The 16,562-nt window shown below is 46.4% G+C and overlaps 1 protein-coding gene across 1 annotated transcript in view; it reads left to right on the top strand.

Moving 5' to 3' along the window:
* The window catches only part of LOC6602761 (protein sidekick), a 72,223-nt gene that overhangs the window by 23,202 nt on the left and 32,459 nt on the right, over positions 1-16,562 (top strand). Inside the window, exon 2 of the mRNA XM_026991919.1 lies at positions 14,849-14,986. Coding sequence (XP_026847720.1) covers positions 14,849-14,986 — 138 coding nt within the window. The remainder of the gene's footprint in view (positions 1-14,848; positions 14,987-16,562) is intronic.

The raw sequence follows: 16,562 nt of genomic DNA, 5'->3' as shown, positions 1-16,562 counted from the left end.
TGATTGATTGACCGACTGACTGATTGATTTATTGCCCTGAGATTACAGGTCATCCACACGGTCGGTGGCTTCGTCTCTCTTTGGCTTTTCTTAGCCGTTTCTGTTTCGATTTCTGTTGTTAACTGCTGCCACATGTGGAAACTGACCCCACCCATGACTGGAAGGGGGAGGGGGGGGGGGGGGGGGGGCAGTGCAGTGGAAAAGAGAAAGAGGGGCAGGAGCAGCATGCAAAAAGGCGGAAATAAGCCACTTGAAGTGACCTCAAAAGGAGGAGCACCACCAGCAGCTAAGAGTGCCGGCAAAAGATGGTGGCAGATGGGAGGGGTGGGGGAACATGTGAGTAATCGTGCGCGCCACTTGCCACACACACACACACACACACACACACACACACACTGGTACACTTGCACAGTGGCCACCAAAAGTCTCCCAGCGATTGTGTTCTCTCTGCCGCTGCTGCTGGAGTGGAGCCTCAGCTGAATGGAGCTGCCACAGTTTGAGTCGCTCTCTGCCTGCTTGCCAACACCACCCCCCCCTCCCCGTGACCCTCTCTGTTGCACACCTGAGCCGAGCTGCTGTGGCAGTGGCACTGGCACTGGCAGCTGCTCCACCTGCCCCCTTCCCCCTTCCCCCTGCCCCCAGCTCTGAATGAGTTTGCTTCGATTCTTTTTCTTTTGTGGAATAAAATGCTTGAAATATTTCAGATGCAGGCAGGAAGGCAGTCTCCAAGCCCAAAAGGTTAATACTTTGACGACCAAAAACCAGATTTACTTGTTCTCAACGAACCCCCTCCATGCAGCCCCATGCCGCATGCCGCATGCCGCATGCCCCATGCCACAGCATTACTCTGCCTCGACTTTTTCTACAGCCTCTTGTGTACCCTTTGCAGCGAGGGTAGAGGCCAGTTTCTTCGCCATGCCAGGCATATTATATTCCCTAAATACATCGGCTATAACTCTGCCAAAAAAGGCCTGAATCGGTTAAATATCTCCCAGTGTTTCAATGGAAATGAAAGCGAAGCATGCCCGCCTATCGTCTGTAATGGTATATATCGGTGTCACCCCAGTATCGATAAACGATAAACGACTGATTTGTAATCGTTTCCAGTGTGGCTTAGCGGGTTAAAGGTTACTGATCATGCACTTACGATGCGATATATAGCAACCATCTGCCGATCTATCTGCAATCCCTTCTCGCCTCTTGTTGGATGATCTGCAGCAAGCATTTTTCCAGCCCTCTCTGAATTTTCTCCCACATCTTCTCTTTGGTGAGCATTTGGCTTCCGAGTGCAGTTCTTCGGGTATCTACACACGAGTATCTACGAGAGTAATTGCCTCTACGCGTGTCTGTGTGTGTGGAGTCTATCGCTGCAATTGACTCCCTCCTTGCCACCCAAAACCCAACGCCAAACACCGAAAATAGAAAAATAAACAATACAATTTTTAGACGATTTCATCATCATCAAGCATCGAACATCGAACATCCAACGGATGCCCCACCCCTCCCCCTCGTGTACCTAATTCCCGACGTGCTCCCAAAAAGATTCGTTCCCTTTCTGCGTTCTTCTGCGTTTGGGAAAATTGTTTATAGATCCGAAGCAATTGCAATTTGCTTTGATGGGGCGGGCGGGATGGCGGGATGGCGCGCTGGCAGTCAAGCGATAAGGAGGGTATACCAATTTCAGTCCCTCTGTGGAGCCTCGAAGTCGCAAATCCTGGCAATCAAGGGGTGTGGAGGGGCACGGAGGTCCGGCAGGGGTCGATTAAAGTGGGAGCGACGCGCGATGCGTTTTGTAAATTGGGTTAATGCGAATCACAATTCGAAATCTATCGAGTGTGTGAGAAAACTTGCAACTTGCAACTGCAGCTAAGTGATTGAAGAAGTGAAAAATCGGAGGAGAAAAACAAACGGTAACCGTTTTAAAGCGTCTGCGAAACGGCTAAAACTGAGGATTCACCAAAAAAGATATCCTTTCAAACCCTTTCGGGATCATGCACAAAACAGGCTGTTCAAGCGGTTATAAAACGGGTAAAAAACGGCTAAAAAAGTCGTCAAAATCAGGTGTAAAAGGTCATGCAATCGGCTAAAAAATCATTCAAAATAAAGACTAAAACGGTTACTTATTTTTATTTTTTTTTCCCCTATCGTTTGTGGCTCTCAAAAATATTTTTTTTGTTTTATTTTAAATGGTAAAGCCAGATAATTGCAACTTATACAACAAGCACAGGAAAAATTATGGTGATTTAAAAAATAAAAATAAAAAATCGTGTTATCAAGGTCGAAGAATTTGGAGGGGGGTATTATTTGGTTCAGATTTCTAGGGTAGAGGTCTTCTTAGATTATCCTGTTGGGCAGGTCGACTGGGTGGCTTCTGCGCTTACAAATATGGTTATGAAACGGCGTTTTTTTTAAGAATTATTTTTTATATTCCATTTGTATAAAAGTTGCTTTTCAATGGAAATATTTATTTTCCGAAAGAAGGACAGAAGACGGGCACAAAACGGTTATTAAATGGGATTATACAAAAAAATGGGAATACGAATTGGGAGAAAAGGTAAAAATTTAATTTCCCAAAAAGAGACGGAAACGGTTATTGAAGCGGTCCTGAAAAGATAGTTTTTTAAGAACTCTCCAGACAATCAAAAACATAAGTCTATTGGCACGAAACGGAAAAAGGCCAAACATTTCAGGACCTCGAAAACCAAACCACTTGAGTAGCCATCAGGCCCACTTCCCTACCGCCTCCTACCGCCTCCTACCGCCTCCTACCGCCTCCCACCGCCCTCTTGGGTTTCGTGCTCTCGAATGGCCTGTGGAGAGGGTGGTGTAGGGTGGGCAGAGGTCCAGAGGGGCGTTGTAAAAATAAATTGCTTTGCTCAATTAGCGGTTTATCCTCTTATTTCTCCACCCGCTATCTCTGGCTCCCTGCCCATCGCTTTCCCTCTCTCCTGTCCCTTATTGCATTTCTCAATTGCCTCGAGGAGACTCTCGAGTCCGAAACTCTTTTCAATTTGTCGACCCATCATCATCCATCTACTATCTGAAGCGGTGGGCGGGGCCCCGCCCCCGCCTGCTTCTCCGCTGGCCATTTTCCCAATTGATGGAGATCTTCCCTTCCGCCCCCGCCCCAGCCCCCGCCCTGCCTGCACTCCCAGCGATTAGCCAGGTGACCCAGGTCCTCTCCGCTCTCGCCCGCTCCTTTTCTGGTGGCGTTTTTTTCATTTCATTTCGTTTCCGTCTTGGCCTGAAATCTGAGTCGGACGAGCGTCTCGAATTGTGAGAGTTAATCGAGCTGTAAATTGTCAGACATAAAGCAGCTGGTGGCGGTGGCGGTGGCGGTGGCTCCCCCCGGCTCCACTGGCTCCTGCCTCCACCGCACATGGCAGGCCCCGACGCATCTCCAATGAGTGTTACGCTTCAGCGGCGGCAAACAAAACTTAATTATAATAATCAGGGGCACAAGAGAACAACTTACATATGACAGAGGGCCAGGAGTGATGTGGGGGCACCCTCAGAGATGGCACTTCCAGACGCCACACAGACGATGCAGCTCCCTCGGGAGGACACATTCCTTGCAGTGTTTGTTGCCGAACTATCGGGATCTGTGTCACGCTGCCATCTCGAGGCGATGAAGCCGAGGCATTGTTTCAATGTCACGTTATCATGCCATGCCATGCCATGCCATGCTCCCGCGCCAGACTCCTCCTCCTCCCCCTCCTCCGCCCTGGGAGAGTGCGTGTTTGAAGTGCCAGACACTCTTAAGTGGCGAACGGGTGGGGCAGGCAGGGGCAGGCAGGGCCAGGCGTTTCACGCTCCTCAGACACGGATGATGCTCCTGTTACAGCTGCTGCTGCTGCTGCTGCCACTGTCAGTGGCACGAAGGAAATGCGCTAATTATGTTGTTCTTGCCGCACTCAGGCGAACTTCCTTCAGTTGCAGCCACGACCTTGATTGCAACCGAAGAAGGCGAAGACCCAGCAAGTGGAGGAGGATGAATGGGATGTGGATATGGAAGCAGAAGGAACAATAGGCAAAGTTTTGATGCTATGAAAACGTCAACAGGAAGAGAAGACACAGAAGACAGAAAACAGAAAACAGGAACAACAAGTGCAACAAAGCGAAGGAAGGAAGGACCCTTGCCTGATTGTGGCCAAAAAAAAAACAAAAGTTTCCGAAGGTAAACTTTGAAAGAAATCCTATAATGATTTTAACAATGAGAAGTGAAAGATGATGCCAAGAGAGAGGCTACACGAGAGGACCCTCTGAAGGATCACTCGGGGAACAGGGGAGAACTGATCGAGAAGAAGGCCTCCCATCCTCCATACAATCCCAGGAATCAGCGGATGTTCCCAAAAGTAGAACTCGTTTAATGGCTTCAAGCAATGCCAAAGGGCGGCCCCCCAAAGTTTTGTGTAACTTGTATTTCATTAGATTTAAATTTGTATCCCACCAAAGCGGATTTTAATTCTTCTGTCCGTCTCTCTGTCTCTCTGCCTTTGTCTGGTGCTTGTTTTTCGACAAGAAAAAAACCTACAAGCTGGACAATAAAAGGTTCAGAGAGTAGGGCGGGGCGGGGCGGGGGGGAACATGGAGAGTTTAAAATAAAAATCATTTATATGTAACATTCATACGAGTCTACTCGTAATTCCAAGAAGCTGCCATCCCAAATTAAACTACTTAAAGCCCATGAAACGAGGGGAAGGGGGCTTTGGGGGGTGGGGGGGCTTCCCTGCTTTATTTCGGTGTGTTCGTTGCCAAGTTCGTGTCCAAGTCGCAACGAGATGGGGCAGGTTGTTCCATGTGTTGCCAGCCAACCAGAAGACAACAGCGACAGCTCTGAGAGAGCTTGTCTGGGAACGGAAGGAAACTACATAAATAAAGGGAAAGGGAAAGGGACGACAGGAGAACTCTGGAAAAACGGCAGCGAACAGACAATGACAATTGCTGGAAAATCATATTAAAATAAAAGCGCAATAAACAACAGAGAGAGAGAGAAGCCCAGAGGAGGGGGATACTCCTTGTCCCACCACCTGGCGGGAGTCGGATCAAAGCAGTTATAAATTACCCGAGATTTAGCCAAGAATTTGGGAATCAAAGGAACAAAATGGGGAGACTGGGAAGGCTCAAATGTGCTGCAAAGACACCAAGGATGTCCTTTCTGGCAACGCTGGTGTGCGATCACTTAAGGGAAATATTTAATTGAGTGTTTGAACAATGATGAATTCCACGACTGCTCCGCCAACAGTTTCGCAACAAATTGCACTGGATTGGAGCCTCCTTGAGAGGAGCCCCCTTTGCGCTGTTTGCGGAAAGTACCACGAAATGCAGAGCAATGAATGAATGAACTTCCTTGTTAGCATAATTTAAAAATATGATCTATATACTAGTGCAGATTGCGTCCTTCATGCTCAAATGATTTCCTCCGCCGTCCCACGTCCCCCGTCCCCCGTCCGCTGTCGTTCTCTGTCTCGTTGTTGATGTTTTATGTTGATGCCGAACCAGCAGGAGCCGGAGCAGGAGCCGGAGGAGGAGGAGGAGACGGAGCCAGAGCCGGAGCCGGTGACGGTGTCGCGCTGCTTTGTTGCTGTTCTGCTTGGCACAAATGCCTTTCCACTTCTGGCTTTTCTTTAGCGGATTTGCCAAGCACGGCTCTTGTTGTGTCTTGTGTTGTGTTCCACATATTTTCCTCTATTTTTCTTTCCTGCTGCTGCTGCTGCAACTCAGGTGCATTGTTGCCCCACCGCCTGTTTATAATGAGCCAGAGAGTGAGAGTCTTGGGCAGCAATGGCAGCAGCAGCAGCAGCAGCTGATAAAGAAGCTTGACAGCAAAAGCAGGAGAATGGCCATGCCAAAGTCTACTAAAAGAAAATTGCATGCCAACCGAGCACAAACACCAATGGAGACGGAGACAGAGACCAAGAGCAAGACGGAAAAACAGGTTTTCCTGTGCGAATTTTCATCTAAAGATGAGAAATTGTTGGACGCACAAGAGAGCACTATACCTAAGGACGGCGATGCAGATGGAACTGGTTCACTGAACATAATGTGGCTAAATGCTTTCGGTTCAAGCCCCGTGCCCGTGCCCGAGCCCGTGCCCGTACTCCTACCCGTTTCTATGTACATACGTATCTGCGTATCTGCGAATATTTCACTGCCTGGGAAACTTTACGTTTGTTAATTGTTGCCGGCAACTGATTATCGCTTCTATGCAAATGTGCGCCAGGGGCAGGTCACAGGCGCGGCGCAGGGTGGCCAAAAAAAAACTAATCGAAAAAAGTGAACAATAATAATGCAGGGGAAAAGTGAGAATAGTACAGCCCTGCCATGCTCCGGTTTTCCGATTTGTGAAAACGTAAGAAACTTGCGATTTGCGATAACCGGAGCAGGGCTGTACTTACAATATATATCGTGATTACTGATTTATCGTATCATAGATTTATAGGTGAATATTTTTGGAGTTAAAGCAGTTAAGTTAGGGGATTACCTGAACCAAGATCGATTCGGAAGAGGTTCGAATGAATCCCTCAATCTTTCGTTCGAAAGACATCCAATTTTAACCAGGACTCAAGGATATTTCCACGCGATGCCTAGCACAAGGAACCTGTGTCGTAGAGTTTTCTTTGTGGCATGTAATTCCCACAGTAATACTCTTTTGTGGTAAAAGAAAAGGAGGGAGCTCCCGTTTTCTGGGCAAAAAAGTCCTTGACCAACAGCAGATACATACATATATATTCGATTGTCGCAGTCCATTATGAATCGAGACAACAAACAAGCAAATCACGCATCGTTCGTTGGCTATTTTTATCCCAGATGCAGTTTCAGTTACAGTTCTCTTTCCCCCACAAAACGATGGCCGATGGCCATTTGCCTTGGGGTCTTAGCAACATACATACAAGCTCGTACTCGTATATTTTTCTACAACTGGCCCTCTCGCCACCCCCCCAATCCTGTCGGACAACGACCACTTTTCTTGGCCATGGCTGTTGTGTCAAATGGCAAACTAAATGCCTTCCAGCGGCATCCATCGGTCCAGCAGAAGCAGCAGCAGCAACGGCAACGGCAACGGCAACAACTTGTGTGAAAAAGAACGAAAACATCGTGAAAATCAATAAACTCTGAACTTAAGTTTTTTGAACTTTCTTGTTCGAGTTGTCGGGCCAATTCATTGTCATTCTCGTACAATACATACATATATGCACGGGTCGGTAGTCGGGAGTCGATGCACATAAATATATGTTCGGTCCATGTTTCGGGGCATAGCCGCCGGATCGGGCGGATTATTGTCTGAAGTAATCGGATGGGGATGGGGATGGGGATGGGGATGGGGATGGAGATGGTGCTGGTGATCCATCTTCAGCCGGCAAGGTGTGCTCATTCGAACGCTAGTGATTCGTAACTCACTTTCATGAGTCGGAAACTGTTATTCGTGAGTGAATATATCTTATGGGTTATACTGCTTGAGTATCAGGTACAAATGCAGAGCCGCGGCCCTTGCCGCGTTCCCTATCCCGTACAATATATGTGCATATATTTTGAGCTTACTCCATTTCCTACAATACTCGTAAGAGCATTCAATATTCAGTTATAATTTCCTTTCCCATCGGAGAATTGCTTCTGTTAATTCAGTTTCGAGTTGTGGAGTCGAGGAGGACTTTCTGCCTGCCAGCACACATACTCATGGACGCATGGACTGGGTGTATGTGTGTGTGTGTGTTCCGCCGCTTGGGTGCCAAGAATTTCGGAAATGTCATTTTAATAGTTTCGCCTTCGCTTGCAACATGCGATTGTCATAGCAGTTGTCCTTGCAGTTGTCTAGTCACAGTTCTCCTGGTAGTCCCAATTTGGCCATTTGTCGCATTCCAACTTTGCATAGATTCAATGCCCCACAGAGACGGGGCATGCGAATTGGAAGTTTATCTTTGGTCTTTGGTCCTTGGTCTTTGGTTCTGGGCTTCATTGATTCTGCTGCCTTTCGCTGACGACACAAAGTCACTTGAGCTTTGAAATGTTTGTGAGTGAATAATGTCTTGCATCCCCTGGAGATGTTCCCATTTTCGGATCTCATCCGCCATTACGTGACTTCACATGGTCGCCGTAGATTAAAGCTGAAATCACGGAATGAATTTAAGGAATGAACCATATAGCACCACCAGTGAAAGATGGGATGGGAGAGCGAGGTCCAGCAGAGAGGAAGGACAAGTGATAGGTGCAATTTCTCACGTGACACAAGAGAGAGAGAGAGAGAGAGGAGGGAGAAATAGAGGGTAGGGCGGGAAAGGAAAACGCGGATTAGGCAACGGACCAGCGACAGCCATGAAATTTATGAGACGTGTCAACGGCGGCTGTTGGTCAGGAAGGGAGTAAGCCCAGAGGGCGAGAGGGATAGCACAGGGGAAAGGCGAAAGAGAGATAAGGAGAGAACACTGCTGGAAAGAGGAGGGTGAGAGAGGTGTACTGTGGGTAACCTCCGTTTGACAAACGACAAAAACGTCAGCTGGCAACGAAATAAAATGAAATTAAATTAAACGAAACGAAACAGGGAAAGTGGTCCAAAGTGGTCCAAAGTAACCTTCGGTTACGCTCGTGGATTGAATTGGTTCCCCATGATGACCCGATCTTGATCCCTTCAGCTTTAGCCCTAAAGACTGAGGAGCTATACCGCTATCGAATCGGCTATCGAACTGTTGTTCAGAAATATCCATACGGAGCTTCTCTGCTTCCAATTCGTTTCCATTGTGACTCGGGATCAGTCGCAATTGTCTTGTCTCTTGATCTGCATTTTACCTGCGAGCTTTGCTCCTCTCTCGCAATGCATGCTCTCGCAATTTCTGCATTCTCTCTCTCAGCGATGCCTACTGCTCTTTCGTCGCTCGCTCTATCACAGCAGTTCGTTCGCTCTCTCGCAGCAGCAACAACCTTCGGGCGCTTGCACTCCTCGGCTCTCAGCAAATGCAAAGCTCTGGGAACAACAAACGGGACACCGACTCGAGTTTGCGGTGTAGCTTCTTGTCTTTATATTGATCTTCTCTATACTTTTTGACTGGCGACGAATATCCCACAAAATGATGTACTTTTCGTGTTGGATATGCTTCCTGTGTTGCTTGGAACTGAACGAAATGGAATGGCATTCAATGTAAAAGTGGTTGGTGGAACATCCTCTGGGTTTGCAGTGACACCCGCTTCTTTTCTCCCTCTTCCACCACATATGTACATCCATCCATCTCCCTCTCCTTGGACATACTGTTTCTATCCCTCTCCCTTGCCCGCCAGCACGCTCGAAAGTAATTTAAGGCGTCACATGCGGTTTAAGTGGGATCCGGAGGGGTGTAATTTCGGCTGTTGTGTTTTTTCTGTTTTGCTTTGTATAAATTATTCGCTTCTTGAGTTTGGAAATCTCCCACAAAACCCTAGGGGAAAACCGCACCACACCCGCTGTACTCCGTACCTCATTCGAAGTCTATAATTACCGAAAATCCTCCTCCTGCACCACCGGCATGCCGCCCCAAAATGGTGTACTGCGTGGTTCCCCCGCCCGGCCTAAAATACTTATATTTTTTTTTTGGGGGGTGAGGATTTTTATTATTATTGAAAATTTGTTGCCCATGTATCTTTAATTCCAGTCTGTCGTTCACTTATTCTCATTCTCCCTTTCCTTCTCTCTCGCTCTCTCTCACTCTCTCTGTTGTAGTGTTCGTGCAAGTATTTCTATACATATTTGAAGGAAAATTGAATAAGATCATTAGCGTGAATGTTCCGCCCATTTATAGGGGCCAGCGACGGATTTAACGAGGCCCAGAGAAAGTACGAACCGAATATGAAAATGTATTCGCAGCCAATAGGTTTCAGAAATATTCTAGCTTCGAATATACTTACATATGTAATAAAACCCAAGGGCGTTGTCATCGAGCGCATATAATTAGCCGATAATTTATCGATTGCAGTCCATCGGTCATCGTGGGATGACTCCTAACGATAGTTGGAATCTGTAAAATCCTCTCGAACGATATCTGTCAGGCAGAAGCCAACATTTTCTTCTTCCTTTGCTTAAGCTCCTCCAATATTTTCGTAGATTTTTAACTTCTGGCTCTGAAATATGGGTTAAAGAGTAAACTGGGGAAAAAAGAGGCAGATAGAGAGCGTGAGAGAGGCAGGGAGAGCAATGAGTGGGAGTGGGAGGCGGAGCCGGAGACGAACCATAGCTAAACCGAAGAAATCAAGTTTGAATTGTTTGTGCGGGTTAAAGTTTGATTGATGTGCCGTGCTCGTCGTGCAGACAACATGAAAATTAGTTGAGAGACTCTCTCGAAACTTGAATGCTGATGGGGGGCTGACAGGGGTGAAGGAGAAGGGGGGCATTTGTGTGTATGTGTGTGTGGCCTGCAGTCGGATTGATTGACAGCCAAACAAACGAGACGGCACTCTGGAAACAAGTTTCGGGGCAACAGAATTCCAGGGATATAACTTGGTCTAGGCTAAATCTTAGAATTCGACACCTACCAGATACTTTCAGTTTCCAAATGAGTATCTAAAAGGTCTTGGACGCGTCTGAGCTGCTCGTTCTTTGATTTTAGTTTTCGGAAGTCCCAAGAGAGAAGCCAACACACTGATAAGAAACAATGCGATAGCTGGCGATACTTTTATATACATTATCAGCAACAGATTGTCAACCATCGGCAGTTCCGATCTGTGTCTGGCTGTTACTGTTGCTCTATCCATGAAATTTCCCTGGGCCTCACTCGAGTCCATCGTTTAACTGGAACATTAGATACATATATGAGGCCTTATCCTGTGGGATCATCGTATCCTTTACTGTCCGGGCCCACCCAAGATTTCTGGGCAACTGCAATGCCTCCTCCTCCTCCTGCAGCATCATCCACTTGAAGAGGGGACGGACGAGCAGAGGAGGCCGATGCTATCACAACTACTCGAAGCACTATCCCATTTCACACTCCCAGCATGGGTCCGTATGTGTGTGTGCGGTGTGTGTGTGTGTGCGGTGTGTGTGTGGCTGTTTTATCATTAACTTGAGATGCCTCATGAGGAAGTTACTTGGGAATCCGCCTGCCTGGCGTTTCTTGTCCTGTCTGCCGGAGAATGGAAGGAGGGAGAGGCGGCGGCCGAGGGCCTCGGGTTGGGCTGGGGCAGGCATTGGGCAAACAAATTCAGGCAACAAAAGCCCAGCCCAATATACTGGGGACAAGTGTCGTGGGCTGCTGGAGAGGGTTTGAGGAATGAGAAATGAGGCATGCGGCATGCGGCATGCAGCATGCAGCATGCAGCATGCAGCATGAGACTAAGGCTGACACAGTTTCCTGTCTGTCGTCAGTGGCCTGCAGCACTTGAGTGCGTGTTGCAAATTGAGCGCATCACTAAAAACAGCAGCAGCTGCCACAGCAGCAGCAACAGCAGCAGTAGCCTCGCAAAGGGGCAGTGTTGCAGTTGCGAAGCAATCGAGGCAGCAACAAGGTTGTCAGACCTGTAAGTGTCATAGCATATCAAATGTCCCACACTCCCCCGCCCCATATGGACACTAAGGGAAGGGGAGAAGCCATGCAATGCGCGGTGGCTGCGCATGCGCAGAAACCAACCGCAGAAACCCCAGAGACCAGAGCAAAGCAAATGAAACCAAGAGCAGCAGCAGCAGCAGCATCGCTGACAAGAGCGTGCCAGCAACAGCCCTCCCCTGGATTCCGTGCTGGCAATTTAATGCCTGCTTTGTTTGGCGGGTGGACAGGACACTGGGGGCTAGGGGGCTAGGGGGCTGGGCGGCTGGACGGCTGGACGACTAGGAGTGTGAGTTGGTCACCTGCCAGACCAATGGATAGATGGATGGATGGACGGATGGCTAGTTGGTTGGATGAATGAATAGATGAATGGATGGACGGTCATCATGGCAACGACGCCTCCAGTGGCTGCCTGCGGCTGTAGGCGCCATTGGCTTGAACCGAAACCAAACTACGGCTCAAACAACAGGAATATAAACAGCCAACATCGAACAGCCAATATCCAACGGGCAGGACGCACGCCGCCGCCATTGAGGCGTGCACTAATGAATGGGGCGCCTGCACACTGCGGCAACGAGCAATGAGGTGGCAAACAATCTACTCGTAAAATGAACATTTGATAGCCATTAGATCAACAATCAACGGACAATGGGCTGGCCGGAATCGGCAGGGGATTGTTAGCGAATGTTTAAGGTCTTCAATGCAGGTACAGTTGTGTTTAAACTTTAAAGCCAACTGACAACATTGATGTACAGTTGTGCCGGAAATTTGACATTCAAACGTCTTTTCAGTACAGCTGGAATTTTAGCCCCTGGAACTGATGATTTCTCTATCCTGTATCTGGATCTGTGTCTATTCTGAATCAATAAGCGCTTTTTTCTAGTAAATATCCTACATTATTTTGCGATTTCTATCACGATTTAAGGTCCAATGAATGCAAATTGTCGCTCCTTTGATAATTGTCAATATTACTCCCCATCTGTAGCTGTGTGTATCTGTGCGAATCTGTGTGCGTGTGCAGACATAAAACGAATATTTTATAAAAATAATTTACTCTGCCACTATATTCACCGCCCTCTCCTGTACCCTTGTGCCAGCCCATTGGAGTCCTTGGTGGCAAAACGTATAAAATATTGTTCTGCAAAACGAATTTATAATCCCCACAAACGGGGGTGCACAAATGTTTGTAATATCAGTGTGGGAGGGGCAGTTGAATTCTGTTTATATTCCGGTACATACTCTACATGCCACAGGCCTCATGCATCACGAGAACCCGTTTCTTCTCCAACAGATCTCTTCGGGAATTTCAGGAATTTAAATAAATAATTATTGATGATTTTTCTGCTAAAGGATGCTCCCCTCCTTCGTTATTTCTTCTCTCCAAAACAACACACATTGCGTGTGCATGACTCCCACTGCATATGGATAGGGTATAGGTTATGTTTGTGTACGTCCGGTTCATGGTAAATGGTGTCCCTTTCTGATGCTGCATATTGCCACCACAGGAGCGGTTCGAATTCAGTTTTGGGTTCGATTTGTGTCTGAAAATTAAATAAAAATGCAAATAAAATAAAAACAGGTACAAAAATAAAACGGCATATATATTTACATACATACATGAAATGTGATATTTTTTACACAAATGAAATAATATGCATAGGGGTTTTTGTACCCGATACTCGAAGGGTATAGGGGTATATTAGATTTGTGCTAAAAGTGGATGTGTGTAACGAGAAGAAGGAAGGAAGGAAGAAGGAATAGCCTGTCTGTCCGTCCATCTGTCCGTCCTGCTTGACGCCTACAAACGCCTCTCCCAAACTATAAGAGCTGGAGCAGACCCCTTCCGCCCACACAAAAAACCAAAATCTGTGGCATCCACAACTTTGAAAATACGAGAAAACCAAACGCAAAATCGTAGTGAATGGCCATATCTAGCAGATTGCCGAATCTGGATCAGATCGGATCATGCTCATTATCTCTCTGTCTCTCTCACACACTCTTCCTGGTGCAGTGTGCGCCCTCTGGCGGAGGAAAGCGGGAGGAAACGGCTGGTGGTGGTGTGAAAAGCAAAATGGCAACAGATAATATCTAATATATTATATAAAAATCTCCAAAATGGTTCTGCCTGAATACCGGGTACAAAAGTAGAGCCGCGGCCTCTGCCGCGCCTCAGAACGTGCTCGCTCGTATTCTTTCGGCTATGTTTTTCATTAAGGTTGCAATTTATTGTGGCCCTCCACCATATTGCTGTTGTTCCGCTAACAAAATATACTTTGTCCAGAAAACAGAAACCACCGATGGCCCCCCAACCGAAAGTTGGACACAAAAAATCAGAAGCAGAAATGAGAAATGGGAAATTTGAAATGCATCTGCGACTACCATCGATCTCTGTTGTTCTCTCTATCGTGCACTCGTATGAGAACAGAGTCGGTTTGTCTCCCCACCTCCCGGTATATAAATCACGCATTTCCATCTGTAAGCCTCTCGGATTTAAGCCAAAAGCCGAACTAAATCTCGTGTCTCTTCCACAATTGGTCTGCAAAGTATATTTAAAGTCATTTCCTTTAAAAATATGTCATTCTATGGCTGGATTGTGGGAGCTGTACAGAATAGGCCTTCGAAATTAGAATATTTTGTCGTTAATAGGCAGAAGGACTTTTTTAGTTTGGAGTTCATGAGTTGGCCACGTTTTAAATTAGTTTTAATTAATTATTGTTGGTATATTCGCTACTCGCAGACTATAGGGGATGTGTGTGACGCCCAGAAGGAAGCATTTCCGACTCCATAAATATTTATATTCCTGATCAGCATCATTAGCCGAGTCAATGTATCCGTCTTGTTTGAGGCCTACTTCTCAGAGTCCATAAGAGCTGGAGCAAGCAAATTTTGTATCCAGACTGCTGGGATACTACCCCTAATCAAGTGTATCTTCCATATTGTTGTATTGAAACTTGAAATTCCGACAAGGTAATAAATGCAGGTCATGCAGCCGACATGTATTTTGTTTCGGGCATTTCTCAGAGCAATCTTTGAGAGATCATTCATTGGTGGTTTCCATAGAGCTCCCATGTCTAGCGTGACTATATCGTGGCATCGGGAAGTATCCTTTTGATCTGCCAAAAAAGTTCCCTTTCCACCTTTCATCCATTCCCCGAAATTGTCCCTGCGGCCCTCCTGTAAAGCGGTCGGTAAAGCCATAATAAGAATTACTTAGACCTAAGTTGGGCAAATTCCGTGAATGCCTTGAGCCCCGTCCCCCTCCCCCTCCCCCCTCCATTGACAACTGAAACTTAAAGTGTCCATCACTCTTACCCTTACCTCTCTCTCTCTTTGTTTAATTCCAGATGCCAATCCGCAGCAGCAACAGCAGCTGGTCCAGCAGCAGCAACAACTCCAGGCGCCACGTTTCACCACGCACCCATCGTCATCGGGCTCGATTGTGAGCGAAGGCAGCACCAAGATCCTGCAGTGCCATGCTTTGGGTAAGTTTTTGTCTCCCACCTTCTGCAGAGTGGCCCGTTTTCGTTCTAAACATAATACTTGTCCCTCAAAGCGATCTGACAGCCGAAACGGGGATCAGGATTGGAGATTGGGTCTTTAACTTCGACTCCGACGCATTTGACTCTGACTCCGAGGCAGGGGCTGGGGCTGAGGCAAGGGGTGTAAAATGAAACCATAAACGAAAACACTTTTTCTTTCTTTGGGCACCGCGCACTTTTGAAAGATAATGATGTAGAAAAACAATAACTTTTATGAGGTTTCCCCCCAGCTGGGGCGTGTGTCCGAGCCGTGTCTGTGTCTGTGTCCGTGTCCGTTCCCATTCCCGGCCGCTCGTGTAATCCTTTGAGCGCTTAAGGGCGTTGCCATGGCCGAGCTCCGGTCCGCCCGGACCAGCTCTGGCAAGCTCGGACAATGGCCGCACCGCACTCCAGTTACACGTAATGTTTCCTCTTGGGCCTCTTGGGCTTCGCCCTCGTTCACGTCCTTGTCCTGCATTTGACAGTTTCGAGTATCGGTTTCATATTTTGTGTGTGTGTGTGTGTGTGTGTGTTTACCTTACCGTGGTCCCATACCATCCTGTGTGCCCCCGGTTCGCCGAAAAAATGAAATGTTATGAACTTCATTCTAACCATGTCCTTCGGCTTCTGCTGTTTACTGCCCGCCACCCACTCCCCTTTGCTTCCCACGAAGCCCGGGTGCTAGCAGTATTTTATGGCCGGCGGATTCGCAAAATTAGTCGTGAAATGTGTACTCGGACCGGGGACTTTGGGGCCTGTCGGGCCTCTTGGGCCTCTTGGGCCTGTTGGGCGAGTATCCTATTTAAGACGGCAAATTACAGCTAAACGGCGGCCAAAGGTACTCGCACATTTATTTGAAGGTATTTCCGGGCCAACATTGTTGGCATAGGCAACATCCAGCAGACAACAGATTAAAGGCTCGATTTTAATGTCAATAAAGTATCCAACGACTGCATATCCCCGATTTGCTCCGAGAGTGAAAACTGTTAAAAGGAATTGTTTTCACTTACATTTTCATTTAACTATAAAAATATTATATTTAAATCAAAAATATATCAAAAATCAATTAAATATGTTTTATATTTTGATTAAATATATTTTATGTTTAAGATAAATAAACTTAATATTTAAAAAAATATATTTCACATTTAAATTAAATATATTTCATATTTAAATTAAATATTTTTCAAGTGAAATATTTCTTAATTAAAATAAAATATCATATTAGATAATAATAGGTAATAATAATTTTAAAAAATCTTTCAAAACATTTATTTTTATATCAAAGTGAATTCTATTTAATTTCTTTACGTTTTGCACTTAAAAACCGAATATTTATTGTAAATATGTTTGTGTTTATTTATACTACGCCATTTTTCTCTGAGTGTAAGTGTCCCAAGTCTTAAAAAAGAGTTTAGAAATTTAGTCAAATATATGTCCTTGTCGCAATTGTAATAAATGTATTAGCTGGACTGGCTTTATGGACTTCGAATCCTTTTCTTTATCACAAATAAACAGCACGCATGAGTACCGGAGGCAT

This window comes from Drosophila persimilis, unplaced genomic scaffold (assembly GCF_003286085.1).
Source record: "Drosophila persimilis strain 14011-0111.01,24,50 unplaced genomic scaffold, DperRS2 tig00000697-arrow-arrow-pilon, whole genome shotgun sequence".
Taxonomy (NCBI): Eukaryota; Metazoa; Arthropoda; class Insecta; order Diptera; family Drosophilidae; genus Drosophila; species Drosophila persimilis.
Note: the sequence above shows the minus strand (reverse complement) of the source record. Positions and strands in the feature narration are given on the sequence as shown.